Genomic DNA, 17,649 nt, shown 5'->3' with positions numbered 1-17,649 from the left:
GTCAGGTTTCCCCTCTGGTAGCGAGAGTGGGAAGGGGAGGGGGAGGAGACCGAAACCAGAGCAGTGTCCACACACCCTGTGTCGGCAACACGACGAGGCCTCGGATACCATCCGTGCTGACTTGGAGTCATTTCCGGTGGAGCTGAACACGTCATTCCACTTCTGTCTGTGCTCCGCCCGAGGCTGTTCCCTAACCGCGACTCGCCAGTGAAGGCCTAGAGAGCGAGCGCTTTGTGCCCGGGCTGGAACACGAGCAACGTGCGGGGCTGTGGCCAGGTGTCCGCGCGCTTTACAAAGGAGGACAAGAGGAGCACAAGGGAGATTTCTGCTTCAGCCTTTAGTCCAACCAAGATTTAAAAGACTTACAGAAAATGCTTCACGCAGAACTACGGCGGTGGGGAAGGGAAGGGTGGGGGGCAGTGGTGAACACATCAGTAAAATTCAGGCATAAAAGAGTACCCACCCAAGGCCACAGAACACAAAGAACCAAGAGGATCACTTCCTGAGCCAGGAACAGATGGATCGGGCCATAGGGTGGGTAGGGCACAGTGGATCAGCCACTAAATGGCTTCAGTGATCATTCTGAAACCTGTTCCAATTTATTTTTGGAGGGAATCCTCCAGGACAGGTCAAAGGTTGTGCTCAAAAAAGGTCATCAGAAGATAACAGCTTTTAAAATATTCTTTTGCCTCTTGCTTCCAGGCAATTTCCTTTTGGTTGAAAACCAGAAACCACAGAAACCTTACAGGATTCTGTAAGGAAGAACAGACCTTATAGGAAGAACAGTCTTTTGACAGAGGCGAGGTGAGGCGCTGGATGAACTTACACAGTAAGTGAGAGTCCGTATGTCTTGGTCTTGGCCCTGGGCCACTCCACGTCTCTGCCCTAACAGAGACGGCAGCTCACTTCCTCTGGAAGAAGCCGGTGATGGACACTTGTCTATTGGCTTTGCCCAGAGCCGCTGTCCCTTTCTTTGGGCCCCTTCGTTCCTCTTTGGGCTCCTTTTTCACGGCCATGGCGGGCGGCCTGGGCACAGAGGAAGTCTTCGCCTGGAGCTCTTCCTCACTATCGGTGCAGGATTCACTCTCGTAGACTTTTTCAGTCACTGGGAGGACAAGGCAGAAACGTGCTGTGAGTGGGCTGAGCCACTGAAAGCGCGGCTCTCTCGGGAGAGTGATACTGGCTCACCGCCCCCCACCAGTGACCGAGGGAGGTGTGCTCACCGGCCACTGCGGCTTTGTCCGCCAGGACATCAGTCCCGCCTCAGGCAGGCGGTCTCTGGCAGGGCGCTCCCTGGCTGCTATGCCCCAGGCCTTCAAAGAGGCCTGATCATGCGACTGCCCCGCACCCTGCACTGGGCCTGGTCACGCGCGCGCATGCGCACTCGCTTCCTGAGCTCTGCAGCAGCAGCAGCAGCGGCCCCATCGCAAACACCCGATTCTGCCTCCCTGCTTTGACTGGCTCACTCAGCCTCACCTCCCTGACCCGCCTGCCCTTCCTGTCACTGCTTTTCCTGGTCTAAACCCTCTGCTCTGCCTGCGTCCCCAGCCTGTCCCGGCACACTCACCGCCACGGGCCCCTCCCTGACGTCACCCACTCTCTGCACGTCCTAAGGTCAGAGAATTGGAGATTCCTCAACTGTTCAGTTCTTGGTTCTCAGTGACCCAGGATTTACTAGTGGGCTACATCATGAAGATAAGGGTCTCAAGCCAACCCAATCAGATGACAAACTTGGTAGTTTTCAGAAAGAACAGTGATAAACATGAGCAACGATGTTACTAATGCTTTTACTCCCTAATCAGTCAAAGGCATATTCTGCCTTTTCTCCTACCAATTAAAATGCACTGAACCCTCGTCCACTGGAAACTTAAAAAATTATACCAGGAAGGAAACACTATAAGGAAGCCCCAAAGGGGAGAACACGGGCACAGACAATGGCTTCCAGCAGCGATGTCACAACCGCTGAGGGGCTCTGGGCTCTCGGGCACTGCTGCAGCGCCCACGCCAACCACATCATCTGAATCCTTCTGCAGCCTTCCTGGTTGCAGCCAATGAAGGAAAAAAAGGAAAGGAAAACACCTTTTCTTAGCAGAGTAATGTGATATGTGTCCTAAGTGCTCAAATGAATAAAGGGAAAAGTATGTTTTCCCATGAACAAACAATGATAGTTTTAAGCTCTCAATTATTGATCACTTCTGTCTAATAAAATACATGCATCTAACTGTTCCAGAGGCACAGCATTGGAATTAAACACCTCTGTGCTCTAATCCTAGTCTGTCACTTACATAATCTCCAGTCTTAATGTGCATCAGGATTACTTGAGGGCTTGTGAGGCCACACATTGCTGGGCTTTATTTCCAGAGTTTTGGATTCAGTAGGTCTGGGGGACCCCCGAATCTGCTTTCTAACATGTTCCCAGGTGATGCTGATGTGCTGCTGGTCTGGGGGCCACCGCCTGAGAAGCCCTCTTCTTTCATCCCTGGTGAAATGCTGACACGCCGCCCCACGGAACATACAAACCCACCAGTAAGGCCTGGCAAGCACGCTTCACTGCTCTTCTCCCCCTCACGGTGGGCCATGCTGGAAGCCAACTGGGCATAGCCAGTGGATGATTCCTTCACTTTATCCACCTAATCCTATTAAGGTTGCATAATTAACAGCCCCTCCTTAAGAGTTCCTAGGATTTGTCATGACTTTCAAGAGCCTAGAGTTTACTTTGGCTGACTCATGCCAACTTAGAGGCTAAAAAAACACTAATAAGCTTTACATGCCTATTTAGCGTTCTTGAAGCCTTAAGGCCCAGAGACCAGAGATATTATAATCTCCCATGAGCTTATGAGAAACACAGAATCTTGGGAGTTCCCACTGTGACTCAGTGGGTTACGAATCCAACTAGTATTCATGAGGATAGGATGGGGTTTGACCCCTGGCCTCACTCAGTGGGTTAAAGGATCTGGCATTGCTGCGAGCTGTGGTCCAGGTGGAAGATGCAGCTTGGACCTGGCATGGCTGTGGCCATATGGCCAGCAGGTGCAGCTCTGATTCGACCTCTAGCCTGGGAAATTCCATATGCTGCGGGTGTGGTGGCCCTAAAAAGGAAAAAAAAGAAACACAGAATCTCAGGTCTGCACCAGGCTGACTGAATCAGAGTTGAATTGTGGCAAGATCTTCAAGTAATGTGTATGCTTAGCAAAGTTTGAGAAATGCTTCTCTAAGATACGTAGGGAACTTCCACGACATACCTTATTAGTTCAACAATCATGATCCCAGACCACCATCCCCAACCTGATGCAGCTTCAATCAATATGTAACAGGATTATTGGAACAAAATCATGAGCTGTTATTTACTCATTATCTCAAAAAAGGAAAGTCTAGAGAGCCATCTACAGATAAACCAATAACTGACTAAGCTATATTCTCTATTCAAAGGGCAGCATGTCTATAGTATTAAATGCCAGCATCAACTGTCTCATTAGTTCATTACTAACCACTGGCTGTCTCATTGCCAATTTTGTACAGCGCATTGCTTGAGGGAGTTAAAAATCAGGCAAGGCAGCACCAAAAGAATTTCTTAAGCAGAACCCTTGGTATATGCCATAAGAGGCACAAGGAGCATTTCTGCAGTCAGAGCTGTACTACTTCAAACCACGGAACAAAGAAGATTTAAACTTAAAAATATAGGTCCTTTATTTTAGCTGAACAACATGCCATACTTTCCTGGGATGCCAGAAAAAAAAAAAAAAAAAAGGCCCAGTTTGTGTGGGTAAAAGAATTCTTTTCCATTCAGCTCTTTTGCTCTTAGAAATCCACCCTGTCCAGAGGTTCACCTCAAGCTTATCTCACGGGCCCAACTCCCCAGCTTCTGCAGCAAACCCAGAGCACAATATGGGACGATCAGCTTTTTAAAGCCACAGACCAACTCTGTTCCAGGACGGGACAAACCCCCTGTGCTGGCACATTTGGAACAGTCCGAGCAGAGAGAGGAAAGCAGAACTCCTTTGTTGGTTACAGGAGCCAAGATTCATTAAATTGAGCTTGGACTAAAAACCTTAAAAAAAATGTGCTATGTGAGCACAGTTCTCATTGTTGCCTCCAAGGCTCTTAACAGTCCTGTCTGGAGACAGAAGCACAAAAAAAGCTCACATCTCATACCTGGCCAGCCCTGGAGTACTGTGTTTTGAACAAAGCAACAAGTAATTAGTCACAAATTCCCAATGAACTATCATAAGGATGCTTCTGTCCTCTTAAATTTAAAAGAATAAAAAATAAAAAATTCAACAGTAAATACATAAATTACCACCAAGAGTCAAACCAAGAGGCTTGAAATTCACTAGTAGAAGACTGAAAGCAAAAAACAAAAAAAAGACCAAAGTCCAAAATTTATAAGCTCACAAGAAAGGTGGCACTGAAAAAGAATCCTCCCGTGTAAGGGATTTTATTCCCCAACCCACTGGCTACACTTAGAATGGCAGAGGCCCTTCCAGAGGAGCGGGACGTGGGGAGCAGGACAGGGCTCAAGACCGAGAAGACCGCTTCACTAGTTTCAACAACCACGCTGCTTAGGAGAGACTGGTTCTTCAGTCAGTCCGTCTTTTAAGACAAAAATCTGAACCAGAAAAGGAAAATCAAGAAGCGGAAAAAATATTTCTCTAGGGGAGCCAAGGTGTGGCAGGTGCCGAAGGAAAGGAGAAATGACAATTACAGATGACCTCACTAACAAGAGGCTGAAGAGCCTACAAACCACGACTCTATCCAAACATGAAAGGCAGTATCGGGATCCAAAGGTCCGATCAGGCCTCAAGTGCTAAACCCCAAAAGCTCAGCAGACACGGGCCGTTGGGGAAAGGGCAGAGCAGCTAACGTGGCTGAAGAACCAACCAGCGCCTCAAAGCCTGAATTCTCATTCCCCTCGAGGCCTCTGTAGGAAGCAGGTGCTTTTACCTAACAGGGCTTACAAGTAGGAAACATAAAGAGGTGAGCTGGAAGGCATACCCTCTAGAGAACAAATGGGGCGAAACACCAGGAAGACTCCTGCTAGGCTTTTCAGGGTCCAGTCATCTGCAGGAGGTTCCTTTCACTGTTCAAGTGGATGAAACATTCCAAAAACCCCCAACTGTTTCTCAAATCTTTGACAACAACATTCAAAACTGGCATTGTGGATTCCATCTTGCAAGTTTTTTAGATACATGACCTCATCTGAATCTTCACAACAACCCCACATCAGGCCAAGTGGATTCCACAGGTCAAGAAACTCCCCACCAGAGGTTATGCGCCTTTTATCCAAGACCTCACGGCTTGTTTTCACAGCACCTGACCCAGACAGGAGCCCACGTGTTCTGACTTCAGCTGTAGTGTTCTCTGCCCTCCAGTACACAACGTGCGGCCACAGGCAGGCGGCACAGCCCCTCCCGGCAGAGTCAGGAGCTGAAGCTGGAGGCTCCTGCTCTCTAAGGGATTAGGTGCTCTCCATGCAATAACACTCTCTCTGGATTTGGAGCCAACGATTTTTCTTACCTATGCAGCCTTCCTCATCCACAAAGGTTTTCGATTTTAGCGTGCGTTTTCGTTTTCTTTTGTTTTCTCCACTTGAGCTCTAAAGATCACAGGAAGATCAGAAGATAAAACATTAAATCCACCATGAAGGTACAGAGAAAATCACAATCACCCTCGAATACTCCATGATGATAAAAAGTTAAGCAAGGAGCTCTACAAATTTGCTTTTGGGGACCAGTCTGACCACAGACAAATTATGCTCACTGATAACGTCACTATTTATGAGAAGAAAAGCAACACGTTAACAAAGAACTGGGTTCATTCAGTCAACAGACTTCTGCTGAGTAGCAGAGGCACCATGGTTAAAAAGACCAAGAGGACAAGGGCCTTAGTGGAAGAAAGAGACAAGGCAAACAGCCCTGCAGTCCACTCTGGTGAGGGAGGTCACGGCAGGCCGCAGCAGGTGCGGACGTGCGCAGGGAAGGCCCCACGTCTCCACGGCATCCGCCCTTGCTGCGGAAACCTGCTAGTCCAGCCTCCCCACTGCAGCACTACAACTGTCTAATTTATTCTCAGAGAGGTATTACTCCTACCAATTCCTTTTCTTTCCCCTGGTCTTTCACTCTATCTTCTCTTCAGCTGAGGAAATTAGTGCAAAATTTAAATGACAGTCTTAACACAATGAACTAAGGATAACTAATAGCCATAAAGAAAACAAAAACAAAACCAAAAACACAACCCGCCCATCTTCTCAATCCTTCATTGCCTACACTAACAGATGCAGCCGAGATCCAGCTAAAGATCACGGAAACCTGTATTTCCCCATTTGCAGCCCTTTTCTAGAAGAGCAACAAACACGTATAAACAGTCGTTGGCTCTACTCTCTTAAACACACACGGCTTCAAGACTTCACTTTGCACAATGACCGACAGAAGCTGGGCAGCACAACTGCACTGAGGCTAGAGGTCATGAAAAACAAGAGCTCCCAGGATTGACCTTGGCGACATTCCTGAGATGAGGCCCTATGGGCTGAACTCCTACTTCAGGCAGGAGGAAGGGAATGCCGTCCTGCACTACCTGCAGGAGAGCAGGATGAGACAGAAGCCAGCTACTGGCATCTGTCAAGTGTCTGCAGCTAACTAATGCAGCAGTGTGGTTTTATCCTTGGGCGTAAAAGACACATGGCAAGGCAACCATCCCAGTACAGTCGTACCTTGACAGAAGGAGGCTCTGGCTCAGGCTTTGGCACTGGTTCCGGAGGTGGAGAAGCAGGAGGCGGTGGGGATGGTGACTCAGCTTCATAAGCCCCGGAGAGTCTGGTACAACTGAAATAAGGAAACCAGCTCAGATAAGAGAACGATGGCAGTATCCGTCTGGTACAAGGCCTGCTCACATGGCCCTCTAAGCTTCCATGTCCAGCAAAGGGTATTTTGTGAGCAGTAATTCATGACAACCAAGGACTCTGCAATTATATATTTAAAATATAATTTTAGGAGTTCCCGTCATGGTGCAGTGGTTAATGAATCCGACTAGGAACCATGAGGTTGCGGGTTGGTCCCTGCCTTGCTCAGTGGGTTAACAATCCGGCGTTGCCGTGAGCTGTGGTGTAGGTCGCAGACGCGGCTCGGATCCCGCGTTGCTGTGGCTCTGGCATAGGCCGGCGGCTACAGCTCCGATTAGACCCCTAGCCTGGGAACCTCCATATGCTCGGGAGCGGCCCAAGAAATGGCAAAAAGAAAAAAATAAATAAATAAATATAATTTTATTAATTTTCATACAAAGAAAATCAAGAATTATGAAAGCTGGAATGTACCTTAGAGATCATCCTAGCTAAGCTTCTAATTTTATAGATAATTTGAGGCATGAAGTTGTTTTATAAATATCCCCTTGTCATCTACCATGTGGCATGCATTTCACTTTATCCTCACAACAAACCTAAGAGACAAACATTGTTCATACATTAGAGTTGAATAAAAAGAGGTTCTGAGGTTAATTAATTCATTAGAGTCACAGACCTTGCAAGTGAGGTGGGAGGTTTGCAACCCCAGTCGGTCTGATTCTACAGCCTGACAATTCCTACCCTACTACTACACGCTGCCTCACTGTTCAGGGCCGGAAGCTTTCTCTGAAGATCAACTAAGGGGAGATAATCCTCAGATTAAACCAAATGTAAGTACCTTTCAGCAGAAGAGCAAATTCATCATAAATATATTTTCAGCTACACCTACCTAGCCATCATTCCTTATGCTTATGTCACTAAAAACATAGAGGGTGAATGCTTGGCTTGATGATAAAGACTAAGGCAGACAGACAGACATGGATTCTAACACATAGAATATGGGCAAACTTAGAAAATTCTCTTTTGAACTTCACGAGCGTAGAACAGAAATAAAGTAACAGTGATTTTGTCACTGTGAGCTGAGGATTATTTGCAACCACCTGAGATGTTTGTTAGACTGAAATTTTCCAGCTGATATTAAGAGCATAAATCATGGGCGGTGGGGGAACTGCCTTTGCAACAATGGTCACAATTATAGCTCTAACGACTAGGACTTGCTTAATAGGATTTTTGTTTGGGAACTTACTTCTAGTGATTGCCTCAATGATAAGGCTGGTTTTGCTACACTGAGCTCATCAGCAGGAAAGAATATTTTCAGCAGAGAAATATCACAATGGAGGTTGTACCACCTGAAATAATGGAGGTTGTACCACCTGAAAACAGAGTGCCATCGGAGGGATCCCACCATTTCTGAATAGGTCCAGAAACAGTGGTCTTAGTATAAGGTCCAGGAAAGGGGCAGATCCTCAGCTGACCTATTGCTTAATCACGACAAAGAAACTGCTGGTCCAGGGACTGGGTAGCTGCTTAGCCTCACCTGCTCCCTGAATCTCCTGGCTGTATTCAAATGCTTAGCACAAGTCTTGGATCTGAAAGTCTCCCAACTCATTAGGTCAGTGTTAAAATTATGACAGTGGAGGATTCAAGGCCAAATGACCTAAAGAGGTGAGGCAGAACAAGAGCCAGAAAGAAACAATAAATTACACACTTCAAGTACGAAATGGGCCCCCAAACTCTGTAAGCTCTAGGAAGTAGAAGCACAAAAGGAAGTGGTCCAGCTATTAACCAGCTCCGGGAGGCTAGAACACGACGGGCACTCAAGCGAGCAAAAGTCAAGTCAAACCACAGAACTAAGCACCCATTTTTCTGAAGGTGTAGCTATTAAGAAGGCTGTGCCACAATGTGTTACAGTGGCAGGAGGAACGTTTATGCCGTGAGGACGCCAAAGAAAAGGAATTTTGAGTACTCCCAGTAATAAATTTATGAGTTCTCATTCTATTTCCAGTTCTGTAACCACTTGACTTAACCAAAGAAAACACATCATCCCAGCGGCACCTCGAAGTCCCTCTCACTGCCCTGCAGGACACAGTTTACCTGCGTTCCCCTGTTAGACTCTAGGCCCCACACAGGCAGAGGCACCGCCATTTCCCTCGCATTAAATACACGGGGACAACGGTTTCCTTTTTCAAGTAAAGGAGAGGAACCATTTTCTGAACTAAACTTGGGTGAGGGGCTTCCAGGTTAAAGAAGATTCAGCATATCCCTCCCTCTCTCTTCCATACACCCTCAAAGAGAAACATGATAAAACCAAGACATGCTGTAACCCCTTCATAGTGGGGAAGAGAACATCATAGGAGCCAAAAGCATTTAGTGAATAAGAAATTCCAGCAAATCCTGGAACAAGGCAGGCAGAAGGGAGAAAGCTGAGAAGAGAAGCATCAGTCAACTAGTGGAGTCAGGCGAGCTTACTACATATTATAAAACTTGTATTTTACCTGACTTTTGAAATTGTGTATATGTATTATTTTGTATATTAAAAAAATAAAATATTTTGAGAAAGGAAAGATAGAGAAAACAACTAGAATTTTCTGGGCTTTATAAACACCAATCATTCATTTTCCTAATAGCCCTACAAAACCACCATCACTATTTCTGTTTCATATGACTGAAAGTTCAGAGATTTTTTAAAAACTTGCCCATATTCATTGCTAGAATCCATGTCTGTCTGCCTTAGTCTTTATTATCAAGCCAAGCCCTGTCTCTCAATATGTTTTTCACAGCATAAGCATAAGGAATGATGGGTGCATTGGTGTATTTTAAATATATCTTTCACAGGTTTGCAGCTCTTCAGATGGAAGGTATTCAAGCAGTAAAACATCACTTACACCAGGAAAGCAACCTTTGCTGGGACAGAATAAGAACTTCGGTAAAACTAATTGCAGGGATCCAGTAATGTAACCACTGTTTATCAGCATTTTCTGGAAGAGATGGGTAATTAGAATTCCTGGAAATCATTCATAGCTTCCTAGGAAATTTTTTAAACTACTTATCTTAACCTTTAAAAGGGGGGGTGGGGTAGGGATTATTTGCTTAACATTCTCTATAGGTAATTTAAAAGGACTGAAAATAGCAGCAAAGACTGACACACACCAATTAAAACGACTTCCTCCCAGCAGTGTGGACACTACTCAACTACTGTCCTTTCTTGCTGCGTCTGAGCCTTCCTTGCTTTATAAAGAGAGCATGGAAAACCACTAAAGGTGCTCACGGCTCTGCCAGCAAGAAGGAAAGGAACAGCCCCTTGGGTAGAGAGTTAAGGTTGTGAAGTTGCGGGGGATTTTCTGAGAGAAGGTGCTTTCGGGTGTATTTACGACCATTAAACGCTTACTAAATTTCAGCAGGAAAAGTGGGGCGAATAAGAAAACTGACTCTATGTTAAGCACTGTCGTGGCACTTTTTTTTTTTTTTTTTTTTTTTTTTGTCTTCTCTAGGGCCGCTCCCGTGGCATATGGAGGTTTCCAGGCTAGGGGTCCAATTGGAGCTGTCGCCACTGGCCTACGCCAGAGCCACAGCAACGCGGGATCCGAGCCGCGTCTGCCACCTACACCACAGCTCAGGGCAACGCTGGATCCTTAACCCACTGAGCAAGGCAGGGACCGAACCCGCAACCTCATGGTTCCTAGTCGGATTCGTTAACCACTGCGCCACGACGGGAACTCCTGTCTGACACAGCGTCTTACTTGGTGTTCATCAAAGGCCTCCAGTTTGTGTGGAGATGAGGAAACAAGGAGCTGAAGAGGGTAAGCAATCGGCCTCAAGTCACACAGTCGTGGTGGAGGTAAGATTTAAACCCAGGTCTGTCTGACTCCTAAGTCTCTGCCATTTCCTCCACTCCTGCTGCTCCTCTACTAACTTCCAGCCGAAGACAGCATATTAACGTAATAGCATATATTTAGTGTAACAGAAATAAAACAATAATGGGTTAGAGACTGTCTCACAGCCAGTGGTATTTTACTTTAAACTTTCATACAAAGAAATTTAGGAATAAAACAGTAAAGGCTTATAAATTCAGTCAGGCGTCAAAAACTATCTTCGCCCAAGAAAAACCCGAGAGCCTCTGCTCTGTATCTGTATCGGGTCTCAGAGGCTGCTACGTCTTCTACGCCCCTTCTCCCTCCAAACTAAATAACTGCACTCGTATTTCAAATCACTAACAGGTATTATTTTTGTGAGCTATGTCAGAAGTATATAATTTGTCTTCAATCAACCACAGTAACTCCTTGACTTAAAGCTGACTCCACTAATACCGGAGAATCTAGTTTATGTTTTCAATGTACATTAGGCTGACGGCTTCAAAGACTTCTCTAGAATCTTCCTCCAGTTCTTTTCTTGGTTGGAATTAGGAGAGACTTCCAATTAGCTCACATTCCTAAGTTACTTTCTGAGTTTTTTCCCATGTACCTGCATGGAGTTGCCTCTACCCACCTCAACTCTCAACTGGACAGAATGTTCCTTGATGGTTCTTGTTTCATCCACACACGTGGGAAGCCTCCTTTCTATAGTCTTGCTTAAAACATTTTAATAAGCGACATGGAATGAGTATACAGCAACTGCCCCACTGGGATGCTCTCAATACCTTATCCATTCCAGTCACTGAAAACCCTAAATCCAGAGTCAAACATGTTCCATGTCCTTGTCCAATTGCTTAGGTTGGTCACTTCCTTTGCATTACTGTCATCTGTGTATACAATTTGGTTTCCCACTCTCTTGGCTAGTACCCCTCCTTTTGGAGAGACTCTGTTATCATTTTCAGTGCTTCTCACAGTTGTTTCTGGTAAGAGGAGAGTCTAACAAGTTTAGCTTTGTCCTTCGACACGACAGCAAGCTCCTTGCTGTGCATTCTTTTAACTCTTTTCACATCAGCTTGTTTGTCTACCTTTTTTGTGATGCTGAATCCTTTTGGACGAGAGGTCCCCCGTCATTACCTAAAATGTTTTACACTCATCATGCCGTGAATTCAGGGAGCATTAATCATAGCAGCTCAAGCTTTTCACCACTGGTGGTCAAAGCAGGTGTCTTACGGTCAAAGTCATCTGACCTATCAGTCCAAACCAGGTATGTTTCTCTCCGGCCGCCTCCTTTTTCTATACACTTTCATCTACATGATTTGGGAAGAATACTTGATACTGGCTCTGAGAATAACTGATATTCTTTTACAGGCACATTAATTTCTCAGGCAAGAATCTTGCCCTTGTTCTTTATCATTTGCTAACCTTATGACACTGTCTACAGCTAAAACCCGAAGAGTCCCTGGTGTCATTCCTTTCAACGACGACAAGGCAGATTCCACATCTTAGCAAGGTTTTCCTTATGTGGTACCAAACACCACGAATACCTTTAATGCCTACAAGTTCACCCATTTTATGAGATTCACATGAAGGCAGCCAAAGGAACAGCTCCACCATTTTATTTTTTATAAAGAAAATGTCATTGATAATAAATACAATAATGATAATAATCCTTATTCTCTTTCTCTTGTGTTTGTTATTTTGGCAAATTACCAGAAAGTCATGGTTCTTATCAAAAAGCTAAAGTAGATTTTCAACAAAAATAGGTACTATATGTCTCTCGGTGCCAGGATTACTGCTGTCTCTGACCCACAATAAGTAATTTTTTAGCTCCTTGATCTAAAACCTTCATAATAGCAATCGACCCTTCTGTGGACTGAATGCTTGTGTTCCTTCAAAATTCATATGCTGAAGCCCTAATCCTCAACAATGATCATATTAGGAAGGGGACCTTTGAGAGAGAACCAAGTTGCGAGCACAGAGCCCTCATGAACGGGATTAGAGACACAGGAGGGGCCATTTGTGTCCCTGCCATGGAGGAGACAAGAAGGTGTCCCTCTGCAATGGGGAAGAGGGCTCTCACGGGGAACTGAATCTGCGGACACTTGCTTTTTTTAGGGCTGCACCTGTGGCATATGGAGGGTCCCAGGCTAGGGGTCCAATCGGAACTACAGCTGCCGGCCTACACCACAGCCACAGCCACATGGGATCCCAGCCACGTCTGCAATCTTCACCACAGCTCCTGGCAGCACCGGACAGATCCTTAACCCACTGAGCGAGGCCAGGTATGGAACCCGAGCCCCCAAGGATACTAGTTGGGTTCATTAGCCACTGAGGCATGAAGGGAACTCCATCAGTTGGCACCTAGATTTTGAACTTCTCAGCCTTCAGAACTGTGAAGGATACATTTCTGTTGTTCAAGCCCCCAGTCTACGGTATTTTTGTTACAGCAGCCCAAACTGACTGAGACAATCCCGCTAACCGAACAGTCACAGCAGTCCTCACCTTCATCCTCACTGCTATCAGACTCAGGAAGTTTGATTCTTCTCCTCTTTTTCTTCATGTTTTCAGTTTCTTTTATCTCATCATCAGATAACGCCACTTGTTTCCTCCTGTTGCCATTCAGGAATAATTTAAACATGTTAACACAAAATAAAAATAAAAGTATTCATATGTTACTATGGGCCTTGCTTCATAACCCATGATCTTAATTCCAGAGGGTAGACAATGAGAGTCATAAGAGACCCATCAGGATTCTTTTTAAGGATACTCTGCTGACTGACCACAACTAGATCACTTGATGGGGTAACCAGAAAAAAAACCTTTCTCTAGCTCTCTAAAGACCACTGTAAGCTACTTACCAGGTTATTGAGAATTTTTCCAAATTCCTTATTTCCCCTACTGGCCTTTCAATCATTCAACAAGCATTAAACAAACAGCTTCTACCTACGCACAAGGCTTTCTGCTAAATGCTTAGATGGAAAGATCAAGAAAATACCACTGCTATAAATAAACTCTTGCAGGAAAAACATAAATACCACTAACTATAAAATACAATGTGATCAATTTTACTGAATAAAATGTTAAGGGACGTGAGTCTTTAAAACTTCAAGAGCTAAATATAATTTTATCTGGAGTTCCCACTGTGGCTCAGTAGTTAACGAATCGGACTAGCAACCATGAGGACGCAGGTTTGATCCCACCTCGCTCAGTGGGTTAAGGATCCAATGTTGCCTTGAGCTGTGGTGTAGGTCACAGACGTGGCTCAGATCCTGCATTGCTGTAGCTGTGGCGTAGGCCAGCAGCTCCAGCTCCAAATTGACCCCTAGCCTGGGAACTTCCATATGCCACGACTGTGGCCCTAAAAAAAAAGAAAAAAAAATATATAATTTTATCAAATAGAAAAGAGACACCTATATTTTAGAGAAAGTACACTATAAGCAAAGGCAGACAAAAGACCTTAAGGTGATTCTAATGACATAATAAAAAACCTACATCCATCCTGACATTATTTATTATTTCTCCGTTTCCGGATACTCCACCACACTACTCATTCAATCAACAAATAATTTAAACAAGGGGCCTACTGTGTGTTATAGACACAAATTTGTACAAGACATAGTTTTTGCTTTCAATTACCTTCTTTCTTTTTTTTTTTGTCTGTCTTTTGAGGGCCGCGCTGGCAGCATGTGGAAGTTCCCAGGCTAGGGGTCTAATCAGAGCTGCAGCTGCCGGCCTACACCACAGCCACACAATGCGGGATCAGAGCCACGACTGCGACCTACAGCACAGCTCACAGCAATGCCAGATCCTTAACCTGCTGAGCAAAGCCAGGGATCGAACCCACAACCTCATGGTTCCTAGTTGGCTTTGTTTCCGCTGCACCATGATGGGAACTCCAAATTACCTTATTTCTTATGTAACTAAATACCAACTTAATTTTCTACTTTAAGTTAGAAAAAGAACAAATTAAACCCAAAATAAGTAGAAGGAAATAAAGAGCAGAAATCAATGAAATAGAAAATTTTAAAAGCTGAAAATTATTTTTGAGAATAGATTAAGAAAATTAGTAAGACTTTTACTAGACTGATTTAAAAAAAGAAAAATATCAACATTAGGAATGAAAGAACTAAGAAATGTGGTGATATCTATAGATTCCACAGATACTCAAAGAATAAGACTATATATCCTGAACAATTTTATGCAAGTAAACTCAGCAATTTCAATGAAATATATACATTCCTGTAAAAACACATTCAAAATTGACCTAAAAAGATAAGAACATTTGAATAGCTCTATTTAAAGAAATCAAATTCCTAATAAAAATTTTCCTGCAGAGAAAACTCCAAGCCTGAATTCACTGGTGAATTTTATCAGACTCCTAAGAAACAATACATGTCTCACACAAACTCTCTTGGAAAACAAAGGAGGAGGATGCTCCCCTCAACTAATTGGACGAAACAGCACAACTTTGCTACTGAAATCTGACAAAGACATTGCCCAAAGAAAACAACGGATTAGAGACCCTGAAAATAGAAATGCAGGAGTTCCCCTGCTGCCCTGCAGGTAAAGGATCTGGATGTCACTGCAGAGGCTCAGGTCGCTGCTGCGGTGCAGGTTCAATCCCTGGGCCAGGAACTTCACATGCCGGGGGTGTGCCCCCTCCCCCAATAAAACACATAAAAAAAAGTTTAAATGTAGATGCAAAACATCCTTAATATAATGTTACCAAATCAAATCTAGCGATATATAAAAAGGATCATGACCAAGAATGCAAGGCTGGTTTAACATCTGAAAACCAATCAGTATAATTCGCATTAACAAAAACACCATATAACCATCTCAAAAATGAAGAAGTATCTTTCGAAATTCAACATCCATTCACAAACTATCTCAGCCAACTAGGAATAGAAAAGAACTTCCTGGAGTTCCCGTTGTGGCACAGTGGTTAACGAATCCAACTAGGAACCATGAGGTTGCAGGTTCGATCTCTGGCCTCTCTCAGTGGGTTAAGGATCTGGTGTTGCTGTGAGCTGTGGGTAGGTTGCAGTGCAGACTGATCGGCTCAGCATCCTCGGTTGAACTAAGTGCTCCTTGCATCTGTAAAAATCTATTACATAATACAGGAGTTCCGTCTGGCAAGTGGTTAACGAATCGACTAGGAACCATGAGGTTGCGGTTCGGTCCTGCCTTGCTCAGTGGGTTGGATCGGCGTTGCGTGAGCTGTGGTGTGGTTGCAGAGCGGCTCGGATCCCGCTTGCTGTGGCTCTGGTAGGCCGGTGGCTACGCTCGATTGGACCCCAGCTGGGAACCTCCATATGCCGTGGGAGCGGCCCAAGAAATAGCAAAAAAAAAAAAAAAAAAAAAAAAAAAGACAAATAAATAAATAAATAAAAACACACATACAGTTAACATCCTACTTAGTGGTAAAATACTGAATGCATTCCTGGCAGTAAAAGTCAACCAGGAGTGTGGCACCCAGGGCCGGAGACCTTTTAATCCATCCACATCACACGTTCCTAGGGGGCCCGGCCCACTGGACAGAGCTTTGCCCCTCTGAAACTTTTTGTTGATGTTTTCTAACAGAGTAGCCCCAACCCTGCCACAAAAGTCAAGTGTTTCTGGGCCTATCAGTGCTGACACTGTCCTTTAGAATTTCTTTCAACAGACGAATCCCTACCAACTATGAGGTAGTGTCTCAAATTCCTGGATTCATTTTTAACAGCTTGTGTGCTTTTTATTTTCTTTTCTAATTACACTTTACCCCTTGAAAAATAAACTTATTGATATAAAAAGCAAACAAAGAACTTTTTCTCTTAAATTTCACTGGAAACAGTAACCCCTCACTTGGCAATCTAAGGTGAAAAACAGAGACATAGAATCCGGCACACTTAGGCCATGTCCACAAATACAAAAATGAAGTCAAGGAGAAAAGGCAATCAATTCAGATCAATGGGGCCCAGAAAACTGGCTTTGGGCTCTGAATCATCTCAACTGGCTGACTCCAGTTCTGTTTCACTAGATAAGCGATGGAGCTTCTCTCCTCATTTTGGTTCTGCAGCTGTGCTCCTAAGGCATTAGGTAGGATTTCGTGCTCAACTGAAAATTGCTGCTTGTCAATAAGCCCAAGCAGACCTTCTCACCCCCAGCAGAGACACTCTTCCCCACAAGCAACAAAATTTTCCTACCTTTTTTTTTCTTTCTGCTGCATCTTAACAGGCTCTGCTTTTTTGCTAGCTTTCTTCAGGCCCGCAGGGGCTGCCAGCTTTGGTTCAGTGTCAGACAGTGGAGGTTGCTCTACTTTTTTTTCTTCTTTCACTGCTTGTTCGGAATCCAAATTGACTTTAAGTTTATCTATAAATGAAGTATAGCAGACGATATACAACCCATCGTGCAATACCAATCTATCATTTCTTTGGCAGTTTACTAAGTGCCAGGTAATATATTAGGAACAGGGGCTAAAGGGATAAAAAACAGTCCGTGTCCTAACAGGAGCTCACGACCTAGTCAGAGAACATTGCTCCTTTCCAACTAGTACTCTAGCTGTAACTGTTTTCATTTCTGCCTCCTGCTAATCCCTCATTATATCACAGCCCCCAGGCCGAATGATAGAAAAGCAAGGCTTAGGGAAAATGAGTACAACTTCGTGAGGTACCAATATTCTCATGTGTTAGATGAAGAGATTAAAAAATGCTTCCCAAGAGTATGCAGCTTATGAATTATGACAACAGAAAAGCACTTCCCTTTTACACTGGAAAAAAAAAGAAGGAACACACCTTTTTAAGCAAAGAAAGACAACAGATGATGACTTTTTAATTTTGTCACCAATGCTGTGATTTTTTTAAAAAATAAAGCGTTACAGCTTTTATTACTGAGATATAATTCATATATCATAATTTACCCCTTTAAAGTGTAGTATCCAGTGGTTTTTAATTGCAACAACACCACTATACAATTTTAGAACCTTTT

General features: G+C 44.3%; 1 protein-coding gene across 1 annotated transcript in view; it reads right to left on the bottom strand.

The window, feature by feature from the left end:
* Positions 323-17,649, bottom strand: part of POLD3 (polymerase (DNA-directed), delta 3, accessory subunit) — a 50,355-nt gene continuing 33,028 nt past the window's right edge. The window contains 6 exon segments of the mRNA NM_001244235.1: positions 323-1,105; positions 5,515-5,593; positions 6,707-6,802; positions 6,805-6,818; positions 13,186-13,292; positions 16,869-17,034. Coding sequence (NP_001231164.1) covers positions 903-1,105; positions 5,515-5,593; positions 6,707-6,802; positions 6,805-6,818; positions 13,186-13,292; positions 16,869-17,034 — 665 coding nt within the window. The 3' untranslated portion in view covers positions 323-902.

This window comes from Sus scrofa, chromosome 9 (assembly GCF_000003025.6).
Source record: "Sus scrofa isolate TJ Tabasco breed Duroc chromosome 9, Sscrofa11.1, whole genome shotgun sequence".
Classification (NCBI taxonomy): domain Eukaryota; kingdom Metazoa; phylum Chordata; class Mammalia; order Artiodactyla; family Suidae; genus Sus; species Sus scrofa.
Note: the sequence above shows the minus strand (reverse complement) of the source record. Positions and strands in the feature narration are given on the sequence as shown.